The 18762-nt window shown below is 42.9% G+C and overlaps 1 protein-coding gene across 1 annotated transcript; it reads right to left on the bottom strand.

The window, feature by feature from the left end:
• Window positions 1-10671: 10671 nt before the first annotated feature.
• LOC141026984 (protein FAR1-RELATED SEQUENCE 5-like) lies at window positions 10672-11373 on the bottom strand. Its single transcript, XM_073503891.1, has one exon. It carries the CDS (start codon window positions 11371-11373, stop codon window positions 10672-10674), a length of 702 nt encoding a protein of 233 aa, XP_073359992.1.
• Window positions 11374-18762: the final 7389 nt, after the last annotated feature.

Here is an 18762-nt window from a genome sequence, read left to right as displayed (position 1 = left end):
TAATTTCTGATTTCTGTCTCTCCTATTTGTATTAATAGCTCTCAAATATGCAACGTTGCCATGCGTGACATTCTCTTTCCTATTTGCTACTACTACATAATTATTGCCTTGCATGCTACTAATGGCCATATTTATGGTAGGTATTCTGCCATAATTATTTCCAAATCATTCAATTGTGATGTAATACATGAACACGCATCTAAATGCAATCGAGCGCTGGAAAGGCAAGGAGTCTGGGCACCTAGGTGTCCCAAACTGTCGTCCTATATATATATCACTAAAAATTGTGTGCTAACTTAGTTTGTGGTATGTTGGCGAGACTTTATGGATGAACTATGTTAAGAAGTACCGTATGCTTACTGTTGAACTATGGTAAAACTATGCATGTTAAGTTGTGTGCCGACAACATATCTAACGTACCAGTGCAATGGAATTGCAGCATTGAGCTACATTCAGCTTGGTAGATGGAAATCCAAGATTCTCTTATAGCAACCTAGGATTGGAATATTGATGCTTTAGTACTCCCTCCGTCCCAAAATTCTTGTCTTTGATTTGTGTAAATACTGACGTATCAAATCATGTTTTAGTCAAAAATTTGGGACGGAGTATTTTCTTGTTGTTTTTTCAAATTATTGTCACACGCCTTTTAGTTTATGACATCACGTGATGACATTGCTAGCATCACAAATGCATGGGAGACGTGACGGTTATCGATGCATGGCTAGAGGGTCTAGGCGGCCAACGGTGCATGGTGTGATGTCTAGATGGCCACGGAGACCATCGTGCTGGTTGTGGCGTGGCTACATGATGATCACAAAGTCTCGATCCAAGTAATACTATAATGGCCTCTGCGTACATTTCTTTCTCAGTTTGAAATTTTTAGATCACTTGATGACAATTTGATCTGATGTTTCACAAGTCTTGAGCACCAGGGCTTATGTACAAAATTTTCAATCCCCAACCCATCCACCCTGGACACGATCTTTGGATTGCATCACGTAGATGTACAAAATCCAGTTCCTAGCGCCTGCCCCAAGCGCCTACGATTGTGATTTTTTTCAGGATCCTAATTAAGCGCCTAAATAAGCCCGCTGCATTGTAGGTGCCCAACGCCGAAGTATTTCCGCTATAGTAGGTAACTACCAATTACTCCCCGCATCTCTCCCCCTAGGGTACGCTCTAAAACCATCGCCGCCGCTCACACGGCCGCCTCCCTGCCGCCGGATATGAAATCCACTCGTGGAGGTCGATTGGCCGTCGTGACAGAGCGGGGCCATGGATGTGGGGGGGGGGCTGTCATGGACGCCGTCGTGACAGATCGTGGACTTGCGGGGCTAACCACCGACGTCGTCGTCCATCGCATGGATCAGGATCCCCACGAGAAAGCTTTGGACTACTCGGTGTCCGACCCAGAGAAGCATCATGTCAACAAGGAGGTGCACTACTCCGTCGTCGATCACAAGCAGCAGCACATGCACGGCATGGACTGGAATTTCGTTACGGTAATTTTATTTTTTAACCCTACATCTGTCTTCAAGTTTAAGGTTAGAGGTTAATCATTAAACCATCAATATGTTGTTGACTTGGCATAATGGAATCTAGCTCAAAATATACTGTTGATCATCAGTACGTAATGATCATTATTTATTCAATCAATCTTTGACAAATTAATGGTTCATCCACTCCACAATTTAGTGCGTTTTTGTTTTATGCTAAAAGTCAGACATCATAAAGGTTGTCCATGTTTATTGACATTTTTAAGTACATCGTATGATTTATGCTTCCATATGGAATTGATATTGCTTTTTTCTCCTTAAAGTTTCATAGTTAATAAATATTTATTTTAAAAATAATTTATAGGCACTACAGTATGGAACTTAGGGAATATTAGTTACTGTAAACAATGGTTTAGCTTATATCATACATAATTTAAACTTGCAGCCTTATTCTGATGATTATGCGGAAATTTCCGAAGGAGAGATGGATGCACACACTCAGAAAACCCTTAAAGAATTGCAGAATGGACAGTGCAACATGCTTAAGCGTATGGCGTATCGTTGCGCTTTCTGTGGCAAATATCTGGATCCGGCTTTCGTTAGTATTATTGAGCACGCCGAAGGAGTTGCCAAAGGCTACCAAATGAAGCATGGTGTGAGGGCGAAACGCAAGGCACTAGCCCAATATCTCAGGAATTTGTCTGACAAAGAGAAGGTCCAAAGAAGGCGTTATGAGAACCAGCATGCCAAAGAATAGATGAATAATCGAAACCCTGAAGAAGTTCTGGTTGGCATAAGTAGTCATTTGCGGTTGTTTTTTTAAATACCAATGAATATTTTAATTATCATAGTTTTTGAAAAAATGTTACATCTATTAAATTTAATCAAAAAATGCATACTATTCAATTATTGATTTTTAAAAAAAATAACCTTTCATCGAATAGTTTACCATTTTATTGGTTAACCATTATTTTCATATACTGTGGAGTGCTTAAAATTATTCAAGATCAATAGGTGTACTGAAAGACTCATGCACATGCAATATGAACAACACTGTATTTTTAGGGTTTCTTCAAAAGCACACCTGTGGTGGTCCTGCTGGCCTGGTGATGCTGATCTTTTCTGTTTGGCCAGAATTGGTAAGCTGCCAAATCTGCATCTGATCCGGCCCAACACTTTGTTCCTTTTGTGGGCCTGTACAAGTGGGAGGCAAAGAGAAAAGTGAGCAATGGCCCCAACCCCAACCCCACCCCCATTCCCAATCCCACCACACTTCGTTCTTTGCAGAGACAGAGAGGAGACGCGGAGGGCGACGACTAGGATTTGCTAAGCCGTCACCTTGGCCGCCCCCGTCGTCGTCAAATCGGCCGGATCCGCACCGGCCACCCACTCCCCCTACTCCGACCACGATTCTCCACTGCTTCGTCGACAACAAGGTCTGACAACGGCACCTCTTCTCCCCAATCCCTGGCCGCGCCGCCCGAAGCTCCGGTGTTGCCAGCTTCGAACAAGTCTACTCCAGCCCCATCTGGTACCACTTCACAGGTAAGATTGATCTTCCCTGCCCTTCGCATGTCGATCTGAACTTAATTTTGCGATCTAGCAGCACCGCCCAAGTTAAAAGCTGACACTTGCTTGTGTGCATGTTTCGGGTATATGCAGATTTATTGTCAACTAGTAGGTCATATTGCAACAAGTAATTTTACAGCAAGATAATCTGACAATGTACTGCATAATCATGGTTTTACTTGTTCGTATGGGTAGTAATGGGTAAACACTTTGGTAGCAAGTAAGAGAAAAGGGTGGGTGTTGGCCAGCATACCCTGCTCGTCGACATAGCCTTCACTATACTATCATCTTGCTTGACAGATGCTATCAAGTAATTTTTCTCCCTGGAAAATGACCCCCCACTGCTAGATATAGAAAAAGTATATTCACAGGAGCATACACATGTTTTGGTTTGTTGGGATAGTTTGAAGACTATGTCTATGTATTTGCTGATACTTAATTATTAAAAACTAAAAGGCGAGCACAGAAGCAGTCCATGAGGAATTTTGTAATGATGGAATGAGGATCAGTTATAGTTTCATGTATTACTCGATGGTAGTATGATGATTAGTGCATATTTTGAAGGATTTTTCAAGTATAGACGGCTCTTGATTGGTGCATGTTTTTGATGATATGTGCACACATGTAATATTTTTGGTTGGTGCATATTTTTGATGATTGTTGTTACTGCTTACTTGAATTATGTCAGCCTATCTCCATGATATGGTATGGGCTTGTTGGGGTCAATGAAGATTTGATGTAAGCTAGTAGTTCATATTGCAACAAATTCCTCACTGTTGGATTTTCTGCCATTATATTTCATAATCATGATTTTAGTTGTTGGTATGGGTAGTAATGAGTAAATACAAAGCAAGTATACAAAAGGGTGACTGTTGGACAGCATACCTTGCTCGTTCTCATAGCCTTCACTATGTTGCCATCTTGCTTGAGAGATGCTACCATGTCCTTATTCTCACTTGAAAATTAACCTCCACAGCTACCTCTAAAAATGTTATGTACAGGAGCAAATGCATTATTTGTTTTGTTGGGGCAATTTAAAGACTTTATATTTATTACCTGATGGTACCACACAACAGCCCATCAGGAAATTTGCAGTGCTCAAAGGCAGATCAGTTATAGTTTCACGTATTACTCGATGAGAGCAGTCAATCATGGTTCAATTTTTGAATGATTTGTTAAGTATGCAAGGCAACTAATTTGTGCATACCTTTGATGAAATGATTTGTTAAGTGATTGGTTGGCTACCAATCATGGTGTAACAATTATGGTTGGTTTATATTTTTGATAATTCTTTTTACTGCTTGTTCGAATTATGAGAGAAATTGGTTTTATGCCAAATATACATGGCTAATAATTGGTTGGTTACCAAGTTTTCTTGTCCAGCTCACATAAATTTGCCAATATTTGGCAATGCCAACATTGGTAGCAAGTCAATCATGATCTGTTAGCATGAATGGTTCGATGCCAAAATTTGGCATGCCAAAATTTGGCAAAATGCCAAATGTTCGCTAGTGATTGGTTGGCTACCAACTATTTCTGCCAATGTCACAAAAATATGCCAAAAAAATTTGTAACTTTGAAATATCCTAATTGGTTATGTCTGCCCAGTGATTATGAGTCTAACCACTAGTCTTCACTAGTCGTGCGAATAGTCTAGTAGTATCAATCTGGTTGTCGACTAGCTTTTTCGTGTAGATGTTTATACATTAACTACGTACTTAGCAAGAAGTATGCGAAAAGATTATTCACATTGTATATGGTGCTAACAAGTTCTAGTGTAAGACTGATTTCATATATCAATAACTAACATTTGTTCATTGCAATGCATGCAACAGGTTTGAATGGCAAGGGAAACCATCCTCATCAGCAGTGATGATAGTGATCACCGGACCACCTCAGATGATGTATCAGATGGCACTTCACATAGGAGTGACGGCTATAGCGGTGATGACGGCACCTCTAGCGACTATGACACTGATGATAGTTCTGATGGAGATGGATATGTGGACCACGATCCCATCTTGGCACACAGGGGTAAAGTTCTATATGGCTGGTCAGATATTAAATGAACCGTGAACTATCTACAGTTGATGTTTGAGTGACACTTGATTACCACACATTACTCTGTTTGGGTTCTAGATAACCTTCCAAATCAACATTGACTGAACTAGAGCTTAAATAGAGCAGTGTTTAGTTGTTAGTTTAAATAAATCAAATATTCAATTTGCCCACGTTTCTACGAGGTATTGCTGGGTGGATGTGATTAGGTTATCTATGTCCTTCATTTCTTGATCATTGAAGTAGGCATTGATCATCAACCCAGTGCTGATGTTCTAGATCTTATGTATGAAATTATTTACTACTCTGTCATCTTAATTTTTTTATACAGGTCCGGGATACCCGGGGAGAAGAGGAACTTTCGAGGATCGCATCTTCTACGGCAACCATGTATTGGTAAACCAGGATCGGTGGGTCTGTCTCAAATCCATAGTAGAGCAGTGCAAAACTCCTATACCATACTATGTCAGCACCGTCACTCGCTCGGTAGTCATCAGAGGGAAGAGCAAGATGGTAAACACTTGGACTTCTTTTTTTTGCAAGTCATATTTCACAAGTGAAAATGCCATCATGTAGAGACAGAGAGGAGGACGGGCGTGGTTGTGCAAATCAGACTTACTTTTTTGTGTGCAAATCATACTTTTTTATGTAACATTATTTATTTCCCTGTGCAATCAGTTCTTCTCAAAGGATTACAGTCAGGCCTACCTCAAAGACTATCTGTGAAATCCCATGGTTGTGCGTGTCACCAACGAACATTTTGAAGGTTCTAAAAAGGTCTTGTTCAAGATGGGCAAGAAGGACGGGCGTGCGATCATGGCGAACAACTGGAGAGAAGTCGTTCAAGGCGCCAAAATGAAAGATCAAATGGCTATCTTCAGGTTCATGGAAAGGAGTGGAGGTGGGCTTAGGGTGAACATGGCCAGGGGCATGAGGATTCGTTGACCCATGGGAGTAGTTTGACGCTAGTTTTATAAAATGTATGTAGTAGCCAGTAACTGGAAGTTAGTAGTATCAGCTTTTGGGTCCAGTAAGTGCAACTTACTAGTAATTGGTACTTGGTAGTAACTGGTACTATGGTGGTATAACTTTTGGGTCCGACTGGATATGAAGGTCGTCCAGTAAGTGGAACTTGGCAGTAACTTGGTGGTAGTATGAACTTATGTGGAGTAATGTACTTGCTATGCATGTCTGTTCTTATAACGCACCCTGGTACCCTCCCTGATAGAATTACCTTTATGGACTGCAAAGACATTTCCTTTTTTGCCACAGTGATGCTAGTATTTTTAAAATCAAATCTAACCGGGTTTCATATGGATTAGATGCTACTTTCATTTTAAGCTAGTACGAGTTATTTTGAAAATGAGGTTTGTATGTGTTGCACAAAAAAAGGCAATGCAAAAACAAAAACTTGCGGGTCGAAGCTTTCATATTTAAAAAATGATGTTTCTGTTATTTTCGTAATGGCATGTTGTTTTCATAAACAGAGCAAACCAGCATGTTATTTTAAATTTTTTTTAAACAACATAATTAAAAAATGCAGTTTTCAAAATCTTTAAAAACAACGTCTGTTTTCAAAATCAGCATGCTACTTTCAAAACAACATATTTAAAAAAGCATGTAACTTTTGAAATGAGCATGCTATTTGAAAAACAGCATATTGAAAACAACATTATATTTTAAAAATCAGGATGTAAGTAGCATGCTATTTTTGAAATCAACATGCTTATTTTAAAAAACAACATATTGAAAACAACATAATCAGCATGCTATTTTTAAAATCAACATGCTATTTTTAAAATCAACATTATATTTTTATAATCAGCATGCTATTTTTAAAATAGCACGGTATTTTAAAAACAGCATATTCAAAGCAGCATGCTACTTTTAAATCTGCATATTCATTCTATCTTCAAATGAACATGCTTTTTTTCAAATGAGAATGCTATTTTTAAAATATCAGTATGCTTATTTACTATTTCAAAATAAACGATTTTCAAGGTTATTTGAAAACGAGATTTCTATTTTGATTTCAAGTAGGTTTCTGAGGAAATCCAACGTTATATTTTCATATATATATATATATATAATTTTTCGGTTTCAATTTTATGTTTCAAGTATGAAATTTGACTACACTTTTAACAAATTCCAGCAATATATTATGTAGAAAATGAAAAAAAAATACAGAAAACCAACTTCACTAAAAATGCATTGTTTGATTGATGTTGATAAATCATAACTAGCCGACCATGTCGACCCGTCCATAATAAAATGAGGGTGTACCAATCAAATGAGGTATTCAGAAAAATAGTGGCAGTCCATCAAATAGGTCTAATACATCATAAACAAGGTGGACCACGGCATGGAAACAATTCAGTTTGTTCTAATTTTTTCGACCCCAGAAATCCTTTTATTTTATCTGCCTGACCCTGTGCATCTAAACATCCTGTCTCGACTTCACTTTAGCTTTCCTGCATGAAACAACGTTTGTTAATAGGATAGCAAAGAAGATTTGAGCATGTACAGTACACTTGAACACAAAAAACACTAACTTCACTGATTTTCTCTTCATAGCTGCAGAAACTTACTTGACAGCTCTTATTCACTGAGCCTTTGGTACATTCCTAGCAGGCCTTTTTGTCTTCATCACCCATTTGGCCTGTTCTTTACCGCCCTTCCTAGAGTCTTTCCTGGAAAAGTTAAGAAACGTCAACACAGTACTAGCAAAGACCTGAGTTGTAGAGCGGACATGTAAGTACAGACACTAACTTCACTGGTTTTCCTCGCGCACCCTTGTCATCGTTATTTTTCTTCCTCCCAGCTTTGACATTTGGAGCGCCCTTGCGTTTCCTACAAAAAATTAAATAGATGAATCTGCAGCCAGCATCCAAAAACATGTTTAAGTACGCGCAATTGTGGTAATGCCCACTTGTTTGGTTTTGCATAATCCTCTTCTGCAACCTCCAATGGTCTCTTCCTAGCCCTCCTCAGCCCACCATCTTCTGCATCTGAATCTTCCTCTTCTTATGCATCTGAATCTTCCTCTTCTTGTGCAGCTGAATCTTCCTCTTCTTCTGCAGCTGAATCTCCCTCTTCTTCTGCATCTGAATCTTCCTCTTCTTCTGTATCTGCGTCTGTCTCTTCTTCTGTATCTGCCTCTGTCTCTTCTTATGTATCTGACTCTGTCTCTTCTTTTTGCTTCTTCCTCCTTGTGACCTTTGATTTCCCCGCTTTTTTCCTGCGTAAATTGAAGAAAAACATGTGAACACTCTCCGGGAGAACATATTAACACTGTAAGCATGTATGGAAATGAACAATGAGATTAACATGTGCACTAACTTCGTTGCTTTTTTGAAGCTTCCTCTTCTTCTGTATCTGACTCTGTGTCTTCTTCTGTCTCTGAGTCTTTCTCTTTTCGCTTCTTCCTCCTTGTGACCTTTGATTTCCCCGATTTTTTCCTGCGTAAATTGAAGGAAAACATGTGAACACTCTCCCGGAGAACACATTAACACTTTAAGCATGTATGGAAATGAACAATGAGATTAACATGTGCACTAACTTTGTTGCTTTTTTAGAAGCTTCCTCTTCTTCTGTATCTGACTCCGTGTCTTCTTCTGTCTCTGAGTCTTTCTCTTTTCACTTCTTCCTCCTTGTGACCTTTGATTTCTCCGATTTTTCCTGCTTAAATTGAAGGAAAACATGTGAACACTCTCCCGGAGAACATATTAACTCTGTAAGCATGTATGGAAATGAACAATGAGATTAACATGTGCACTAACTTCGTTGCTTTTTTTTCCTCTCATCCGCTCGCGCCTGGATTTAATCCTCTTGTTCGATTCTTCGGTAGTTGGTCTCCCTTTTGGAATTATTTTGATTGGATTTTCCACGTCATCAGTGCAGCATTCGCGAGAAGCAGAGAAGTATGCTGGCAAAGGAACAAACGATTTCTGGCCTTCATCCAGATCAGTTTTTTCTCCATCAACCATTATACTCCGGAGGAGCTCCATCACCTGTTCTGACTATGAATCGCTAGCTATGGCCGTGAATAAAGCATCACTAGCCATGTTGCGTAGTTGATGATACTTATTCATGTGATCAAACCATACATGAGTATTCGCAGTCCTCGCGGAAGGGAACGCTGGCTTGGCATGCATTGTCCATCTTTTCTTCACAATTTTTTTGGAAATGTGCGTACACCAAGATGATCCAGAACGCAGAATATATGTGCACATGGGTAATCCTGACTTTCCAACTTTTTACATTTACAAGCTGCAGCGTCCAGTTTTGCTCCTGTAAACAGACAAGTCACGTGATATATAAAATCCACAGGCTTAGCATCCACGCCTTGTGCATCCAACTTTTTTGCATCCAACTCCTCATTGTCCTTACCTTCCAAGTCATTGGGCTCCTTAGCATCCAGGTTTTTTGCATGCAAGTCCACACCATCCTTGCCTTCCAAGTCATTGGGATCCTCAGCATCCAAGTTTTTTGCATGCAAGTCCTCAGCATCCTTACCTTCCAAGTCTGTAGGAACCTTAGCATCTGAGTCGTTACCATCCTTACCTTGCAATTCTCTAGCATCCCTGTCATATGGGACTTAATCATATGGGACTTTGCGTAAAACTCCAGACACGACCAAACCATCACACGCTACCCGGTCTGTGACCTGCCAATTTGTTCCTTCGACAATCTGACGCTTTACCCATGGAAACATCACAGTTGTATAAATATAAGAGGCAGCAATCTCCAGAGGGTGTGCATTCAGCTTAGTGAAGGGTATCGTATGTGTCGCTACTACGTCTAATGCTGCTTCATTCTTATGCATTATGGATACACAGTGCTCAACATGCTGCAACAAATCAACAAGCTGCATCTTCCTATTCAGGTGCACATGAAGCCTTGAGTTGAGAGACTCACTCCTCTGATTACTCATCATGCCTAGGAAATATCTACCCTTTGTGTACGCAGTAGCCCATTTGTGTCGCAGCTCGTACATCCTGTTAACCCATGACGACCTCTTGCCTGCTGGTTTTATTTTGAACCTAACCTTATAAGCCTCCCATCTTTTCTCAAACTCATCAACATCCCAATGACGGTAAATGAATTCCCTAAATTCCTCAAGCTTTTTCTTGCAGAGGTGGATCACCATATTCTCCTCGATATGCCACGTGCACAAACGATGATCTGTTCCGGTCCAAACAGTAGCTATTGCTTTAGCCATTGAACCATCCCCATCGGTGATTGCTGAAATGGGTGCCGTCTGGGACATTGCCTCCAAAAATACATGAAGAAGCCACTGGTATGATGCAACTGTCTCGTCTGACACTAGACCGACCCCAAACAAAACTGTGCTGCGGTGATGGTTCAGACCAACAAATGGAACAAACGGAAGCCTGTACTTGTTAGACCGATATGTACTGTCGAACACCACGACACCACCAAAGGCAACATAGTCAATCCGGGATTGTGAATCAGCCCAGAATATGTTCCTCAAATGGCCTTCGCTGTCTTTTGTGTATTTGAAAAAGAATTCCGGGTCCGCTTTTTTCTATGCAATCCTATAGGTGAGCAAATATCTAGCGTCACTGCCTTCTATCTTGCGCTTCTTCTGGATTGAAACATGGTTGTATAGATCTCGATCTATAAATCCAAGCTTGTCGGGACCTCCGGCATTCTTCTCCATTACATTCATAATCTGATGTGTTCGAAGTCCACCGACAGCATACTCGATGACATCGACCTTTTGTGCGTCAGTCATTCTACGATGAGCCGATAAGTACGGAGTCAGGTCAGCAGGGACAAACAGATGGTTATGCTTGTCCACAAAATTCTTGACGAACCAGAGGCCACTGCTATCTTGTAGCTCAACCTGAAAAAGAGCGGGACACCCACACCGAGAAAGACCCCTCGGTGTTATTTTCCTTTCAGCTCTGTTAAAGTGCTTAAGGGCCCGCCATCCTTGTTTGCAGCACTTGTATGTCCTTCTGTATGCATTTTGTTTCGGACCCGGACCCCTGTACTTCAGATCATCCTTTCTAACACCAAACCCTTTTTTTCTCGCATAGCCTACATAGAACATGTAGGCTTCTTCCTCAGTCCTGAAAGTCTTCTTCACAATCTCTAAGTATTCCATACACTCATTCAGGTCTGAACCAGCCATGCCTTTATTATCAATTCCTTTACCTTGCATGTGTACATCATCCATGTCTATGCCATCCTTGCCTGCATCCTCATTATCCTTATCATCCATGCACATACCATCTGTCGTGGAATAGTCACTGCAGATGCCCTTGTGAAAGGACTTAGTCGTGGAGCCATCGCAACTAGGAAGCTTAAAGAGGTTAAGGCGGGACAAAGGACACGAGGGTTATACTGGTTCGGCCCCTTACGGTGAAGGTAAAAGCCTACTCCAGTTGAGGTGGAATTACTAGGGTTTCGATGACCAGGGAGCGAATCCGCTATGCCTGGCTACCGATTTGATGTTACCTCTCTTAAGCCGCCGGTGGGTCATCCCCTTATATACACGGGTTGACGCCTCGCGGCCTACAGAGTCCCGGCCGGCTTATAAACAGTATCCGGCTCGGTAACTAGTTAATCTTGCCTTACAACACAAGTCATGTCATTACGGCGGTTTATCACTACGGGCCTTAAGTCGCCTATGGGCTTTAGGCCCTTTATTGAACCGCCATCTTTAAGCTTGATATTGGGCTTCATATAATGATTTGTTATAGCGTAACCCGGCCCCTCCTGGGCGGGTTACACTAGTAGTTATATCCCCAACATTAGGCCCCAGATTGATTTGAACCGGTTCATGTCAATCTTCAATACTTTAAGAAAAACCTTCTGGCTTCTGTCTGTGCAAAGTTATAACCCGCCATGACGTCATCTTCTGGATTCATGATAACCCGCCATGATGTCATCTTCCATTAAATTCATTTTATTCTGTCATATCTCAACGGATCTTTATCTTAATGACCATCCCGAAAATCGAGGCGTCGGAGTAGCTGGATATCCATGTCTGGCCTCCTCATTTCTCGCGCCCTCTCTGTCAGTCTTTCCTTATAAATAAGCACGACCTTTAGGTCTTTCTTCATTCTCCCCCTTTCTGTCATCTTCTTCCTCTCGCGACTCCGCTGCTGCTCGAACTCCGCCGCCGCCGCCGCAGCAGAGCACCTCATCTTCGTCGATCTTGGCCGCTGCATCAACCTGAATCGACCAGAGAACGGCGGCGATCCTCCGCGGTAGATCTACAGCCGTAAGTCTTCACCTTCCCGCACTTCAGATCTGCATTTAGGGTTTTCAAGTTCTTCCATGTTCTTCATGGTTCAACACAGTTGATTCGTAGTTCCTCCACCGCGGCTTTATTTGATCCAAAAGTAGTATGGAACTCATGCGGTAGTTGCTTCGCATCCATTTTCAATACTAGCAGATCCCTTTTGCTTGTAAAAAGACCTCATTAGAGCTCACGAACTCATCTGTACTAGTTTTTAGGTCTAGAATATTTTCTTTTCTGAACCACCGTTTGATCCAAAATAGCAACTGCAACCTGTGAGACCTGTTTGTGCAATACTTAGGCAAAAAACTATATCCATTATCCATGGCGGCTCTTACCGCCGGCTTAACGAGGCAATGCTCAATGAATGATTCTGATCACTCATAGTGGATTTAAATAATTTAATTGCTACTGTTTCCCATGGTGGCTTAAACAATCTGACACAATTAGCCATATATCATTAGACCCCTTCGTAAGCCGCCATCTTGAATATGAATTGAAGTACTTTCTCCGGCTTAAATTTGAGCCGGAAATTTTTATTTTGTCATAGGCTTCCATCCTTCATGATGCCGTCCAAGGCTCCCAAAGCACCCATCACATGCAACTGGGTTAAATCCACCGTCACTGATAGCATCTTAGACGGTTTTGTGAAGAGTGGTCATCTGCCGAAGAAAGAGATCTTGTCTTATCGTGCTCCTGACCCGTCACAAGAAAAACCTCAACCCAAGGATGGGGAAGTTGTCATTTTTACTGATCACATGAGCCAGGGCTTTGCTCCACCCGGCTCAAAAAATTTCAGAGACGTCTTGCACTTTTTTGACCTGCGGCCTCAAGACATCGGACCCAATTCCATGTCAAACATCTGCAATTTCCAAGTATTCCGTGAGGTGTACCTTGGAGAAGAACCCAGCATACTACTCTTTAGAGAGTTAATTTATCTGAACCGTCAAAACGAATGTGCCCACGGGCCCAGTTTGGAACTTGGTGGGATCTCAATCCAGCGACGTAGAGACTGCCTCTTCCCTTATGCCGAGCCGCCGAGTCACCCTAAAGATTGGAACCAGACTTGGTTCTACTGTCAGGACACTTCTCCGGCTGATGAGAACCCCTTGCCCGGCTTTCGCGCCCTGCGCCTGGAGTCAACTCACCCTTTACCAGATAAATTATCTCTGGCTGAACGTCAAACACTTGCCCCCACCATCAACAAGATCAAAGCTCTTCTGGGGAACGGCCTAAACGGCATTGACTTGGTTCGGGTTTGGATTGCCTGGCGGGTGATTACCTTGAGCCGCCGCCTCGGCTTGATGTGCGATTACACAGGCCAGAAAAATGATCCTCTACGGCACAGTCCTGACGACTTACCTGAGGATATCGTTGATGACATGACCAAGTCTCTTCTGAATGAGAGCCTGGCAGATTGCGGGAAAGCGGGCTTAAGTCCTTTCTGCAAGGCTAACCCGGCTCCAGCGGTAAACCATTAACTTGAGCATCTTACTTTCCACTTTGACAATTTCATCTTTACTCAAAAACTCTTGCTATATTTTACAGGCTGGTGATAAATTCTGGAAGGTCAAGTATGACCATGAGGCTGCAAAGAAGGCCAGAAAAGCCAAGAAAGCCGCCAGAAAAGCCACTGCCCGTAAGAAGGGGAACAAACCTAGCGCCTCGGATATGTTTCATTTGGACGATACCTCCGAGTCAGAGGTAACTCTTGACTCTTTAGGCTCCTTCTTTAACCATCTTATTGACACTGATTATCAGCAGGAGGATACAGGAGCAAGTCATGCGGTAACTGAAGAGGTAACTATAATTTCCTCCGACTCCGAGCCTTTGCCGAGACAGAAAGTCCGAAGGGTAACCCGGAAAGTAAGATTTTCACATCCTTTAGCTTATCAAGATCCTCAATTTCTTTTGAAGCAACAGATTCACGAGAGTCGGAGGCGGACCCGGACCAGTAAAGATGCGGACCTCTCCTCCCGCTTACCCGATGCAACAAGAAAACGTCGGGCTGAGGTTATCTCTGATTTATATTCTTTGTATCCTTTGGCAGGTTTCACTCGTCAACCACTCAATTCTTCTGACTCAAACTATCAGGGAACTTCACCTTCCTCCGACGAATCAATGCAGTCCAGCATGCCGGCTTTCAAAACCGCTCCAGGGTAATGATAATCTGCTTATCTTACTCATGTTTTTTTGTACTAACCCTTTAATTTTCAGTGTACAAGTAATGCCCAGCAAGAGGACGAAGAAAAGTAAGCCGGCCGAAGAGCCAGTCTTTGCTGAACCGGAGCTCAGAGCGGCTGCTCCTGATACTTCCGCTCATGAGCCATCGCCTGAACCAGCCCATGACACTCCAACTCTCACCACTGATCCGCTCGTCGAACAAGCCATGGAAGGTTCTGAAGATCCGGAGAACCCTAGCCCGGCCAAGGCGGATGACCCGGACGTCGAAATCATCCGGACTGACTTCGTTGAACCGGGAAGACCCACCGTGCTGACCAAGTGCTCCGCCAAAGAAGAACTTCTGGAATGTCGCAAAACCCGGCTGGATGTCACTGATTATGCTCATCTGAGTATTGGAGAAATCGTCTCTGGTTATGTAACCAAGTGCACAACAGTCGGGATCTGGAAGTTGATATGGTGAAACAAATACACCAAAAATCTGAGGTATAACTCTTGTTGCTTGTTCCTTAGTTATCCTTACTAGGCCAGCCCCCAAGTCTATTACTTATGATGAAATATGGTATAGACTTGTCATCAGCTTAATAATCACTGTAAGAAAACCGGCTTATCCGGTAGCACCCAAGGGCCGGCTTAGACAGCATAGTTGAACCGGTCTTCACCGTATTTTAACCAAGTACTTGAACAGCAATATGCATTAGCCCCCAAGTGCCAAGTATCTTTGCTTGCAAAGTGCTTGGGACTTTATCTCCATGAACCGCCACTGTAATTAGGGCTCTTTAGCATACATTAGCCCCCAAGTGCCAAGTATCTTTGCTTGCAAAGTGCTTGGGACTTAATGTTGCATTATGATAATCCTAACTGTAACTCGGAATTTATATAGGCCACCATTAAGCAATTTGAATCGGAGATCTCCGACTTGAAGAATCCCCTGAAAACTCAAGAAATTGAAACCCAAAAGGCAAATTCCAAGTTTGAAGTCAGTATATCTGCACAAGAGAAATTGAAAAAGAAGTTTGAGGCAGAAAGAAAGGCCTTGGCGGATGAAAAGACCGCTTTACTCAACCGGGCTGAACAAGCGGAGGGCACTCTTGCAGAAACAACCGCCGAGCTATCCGGCTTAAAACGCCATATATCTCAGATGGTCTCAGTAATCTTTGGTAAGTTATTCTGTAAGTGTTAGCTAGCTTGAATCTTTTTCAACAAACATCTCAATTGTCCTCAGCTCACCTGACCTTGTAATGCAGGCTCCAGGAGTGCCAATCTCAACCAGAACATGCTGACAAAACTGAAGGCCGTTTATACCCTGGTGGAACAACTCTACACCGGGTCACAACGTGCCTTAGCCGTCGTGGCTCTGTCAAATGAAGTTCCCACTCATCTGGCGGATGTGCTAAGGCGGCTTGCCATGCTACCTCAACGATTCCAGGAATTGAGACGAGCTTCTGCGAGAGCCGGAGCCATAGCTGCTTTAAGCCGGGCCAAGGCGTGGCTACCGGAGCTAGACCCGGCCGACATCACCCTTGGGTATCCCAGTTTGAAGGAGGACGGCACCCCATTTGACCAGAAGGATTTCGCCGCTTGCGTGAAGGACGTACGTCCTGTGGCCACTCTGATCAGTAATGATACGGATCTTAGCAAATACCAACCGGGTTATGACGCCGATAATCAGAGAATTCCAACACCACATTATGAGGCAATCAGTCTGATCCCTCCCCCTCGTAAGCATACTTTTGCCCCTGAAGTTGATCCGGCCGGGTTAATTGATGATGAAGCTGAATATGAAGCCTTGAGTGGCATTGACTGGAAATCATCAACTTTCCAGGACAGGGAAACAGCCGGAGGAGTGGAAAGGGATGAACCGGAAGCGTCAGCCCAACAACACCTTTGATTCCTCAGGCGGCTCATATTTATGTCTTGATAAAAAACAATGCTTCACTATTTGGACTCGGGGAGTCATGTAATAGAGTAGGAAAACACTTATTTTTGTCGTGCCATCGCGCACCTGTGTGGCGCTCAACACTGTTTAAGCCGCCATCTTATATTCCCCTGTTTTATGCTGATCCTCTTCTTCCTTATGTTTAAAGGGCTGCCTTTAACTATCCTGCATAGAGAACAAATTACAAGTCCCTTGGTGGCTTACCGCATAGAGGTTCATATATTTTACATATAACCCGGAGTCAAAATCATAAAAAGCCGGTTCTCAATTATATCTTTGAGACAACCACAACAACATACCTGTGACCCTTCGATTATACTTCCGGTTTATGTGACCCGAACAATGAGGGTGAGAACCCAACTCTGTAATACGATGTCTATTATATGCGATCATCTTTATTGATCAAGGTTAAGCCGGTGGAATAGGAACCACCCTTGAACACTTTAGACATGATCAAAAGAACTTCAAATGGAATCCAAAAATTGTTTACAAGAAAAGACTTCAAAAAACTTGGTGGCTTCTGATTCGAATACGACCAGAAAACCATCCCAAAGGGGTTAAGCTAAGATTCGAATACGATCATATAGCCCCCAATGGCTTTGGCGTTGCCGATCAAGAGGGTACCGACAGCTATGTTCTCTTTGGTTCGAATACGACCTATGTTTGAACAGGAAGCCCCCAAATGACTTTGAGAGTTGTTTAACGACGCTGATTCGAATATGATCCACGTCGGTTCTCAAAGGGGGTTGAGCTATGGTTCAAATATGACCAAGAAACTCCCCAATGAGCTCGGCAGTGTGCCGATCAAAAGGGTATCGACAGCTATGTTCTCTTTGGTTCGAATACGACCTATGTTTGAACAGGAAGCCCCCTAGTGATCATAATTTTAGCGGCTAGATTCTAATACGATCGTAAGCCGGATCAGCCCCCAAGTGACCATGTGAGATCATAATGAAAATAACAATGACACATTTACCTTTGAGGGGGAAAAGGACAGAGGTCCTGCTTTATTATTTATCATAATATATACATTGTCACGGAAGTATGTACATTATGAGAGCCGGTGGCTCAAGTGTAATAAGGCCGAAGCTGAGCTATATTCCACGGCCGGCGGGTCTCCTCCTCCGACTTACGTGAATCTTTGTGCTCTCGAACATCGATGAAGTAGTATGACCCGTTGTGCAAGTTCTTGCTGACCACAAAGGGCCCTTCCCAAGGTGGGGATAACTTGTGTGCATCTGTTTGATCCTGGATGAGCCGGAGCACCAAGTCACCTTCCTGAAAGGTTCTGGACTTAACCCGACGGCTGTGATAGCGGTGCAGGTCTTGTTGGTAAATCGCCGAGTGAGCTGCTGCTATATCAAGCTGTTCATCCAACAAGTCAAGAGCATCCTGACGCGCTTGTTCATTGTCCGTCTCAACATAAGCCGCCACACGAGGCGAGTCATGACGGATGTCGCTAGGTAGAACCGCCTCGGCTCCGTAAACCATGAAGAAAGGCGTATAACCGTAGACCTATTAGGAGTAGTATTGATGCTCCATATCACAGAGGGTAACTCCTCCACCCAACAACCCGGCGTCTGCTGCAAAGGAACCAAAAGCCGGGGCTTGATGCCTTTCAAGATTTCCTGATTGGCTCTCTCAGCTTGACCATTGGATTGGGGGTGAGCCACTGATGAAACATCAAGTCGAATATGCTCTCGTTGAAAAAATTCTTCCATGGCGCCTTTAGACAGATTGGTACCATTGTCAGTTATAATGTTGTGTGGAAAACCAAAGCGAAATATCACCTTTTTCATGAACTGAACCGCCGTGGCTGCATCACACTTACTAACTGGCTCTGCCTCAACCCACTTTGTGAAGTTGTCAACCGCCACCAAGAGGTGGGTCTTCTTATCCTTGGACCTTTTGAAAGGTCCAACCATATCAAGCCCCCAGACTGCAAACGGCCAAGTGATTGGAATCATCCTCAACTCTTGAGCCGGCACGTGAGCACGTCTTGAGAACTTCTGACAACCGTCACATTTACTGACTAAGTCCTCTGCATCAGCATGAGCCGTCAGCCAATAAAAACCGTGACGAAAAGCTTTGACCACAAGGGATTTTGAGCCGGCATGATGGCCACAATCCCCCTCGTGAATCTCTCATAAAATTTCTTGCCCTTCCTCAGGGGAAACACAACGCTGAAAAGCCCCAGTGACACTGCGATGATGCAACTCGCCATTGGCAATTATCATTGACTTAGA

The sequence above is a fragment of the Aegilops tauschii genome, chromosome 7, assembly GCF_002575655.3.
Source record: "Aegilops tauschii subsp. strangulata cultivar AL8/78 chromosome 7, Aet v6.0, whole genome shotgun sequence".
Lineage (NCBI taxonomy): Eukaryota > Viridiplantae > Streptophyta > Magnoliopsida > Poales > Poaceae > Aegilops > Aegilops tauschii.
Note: the sequence above shows the minus strand (reverse complement) of the source record. Positions and strands in the feature narration are given on the sequence as shown.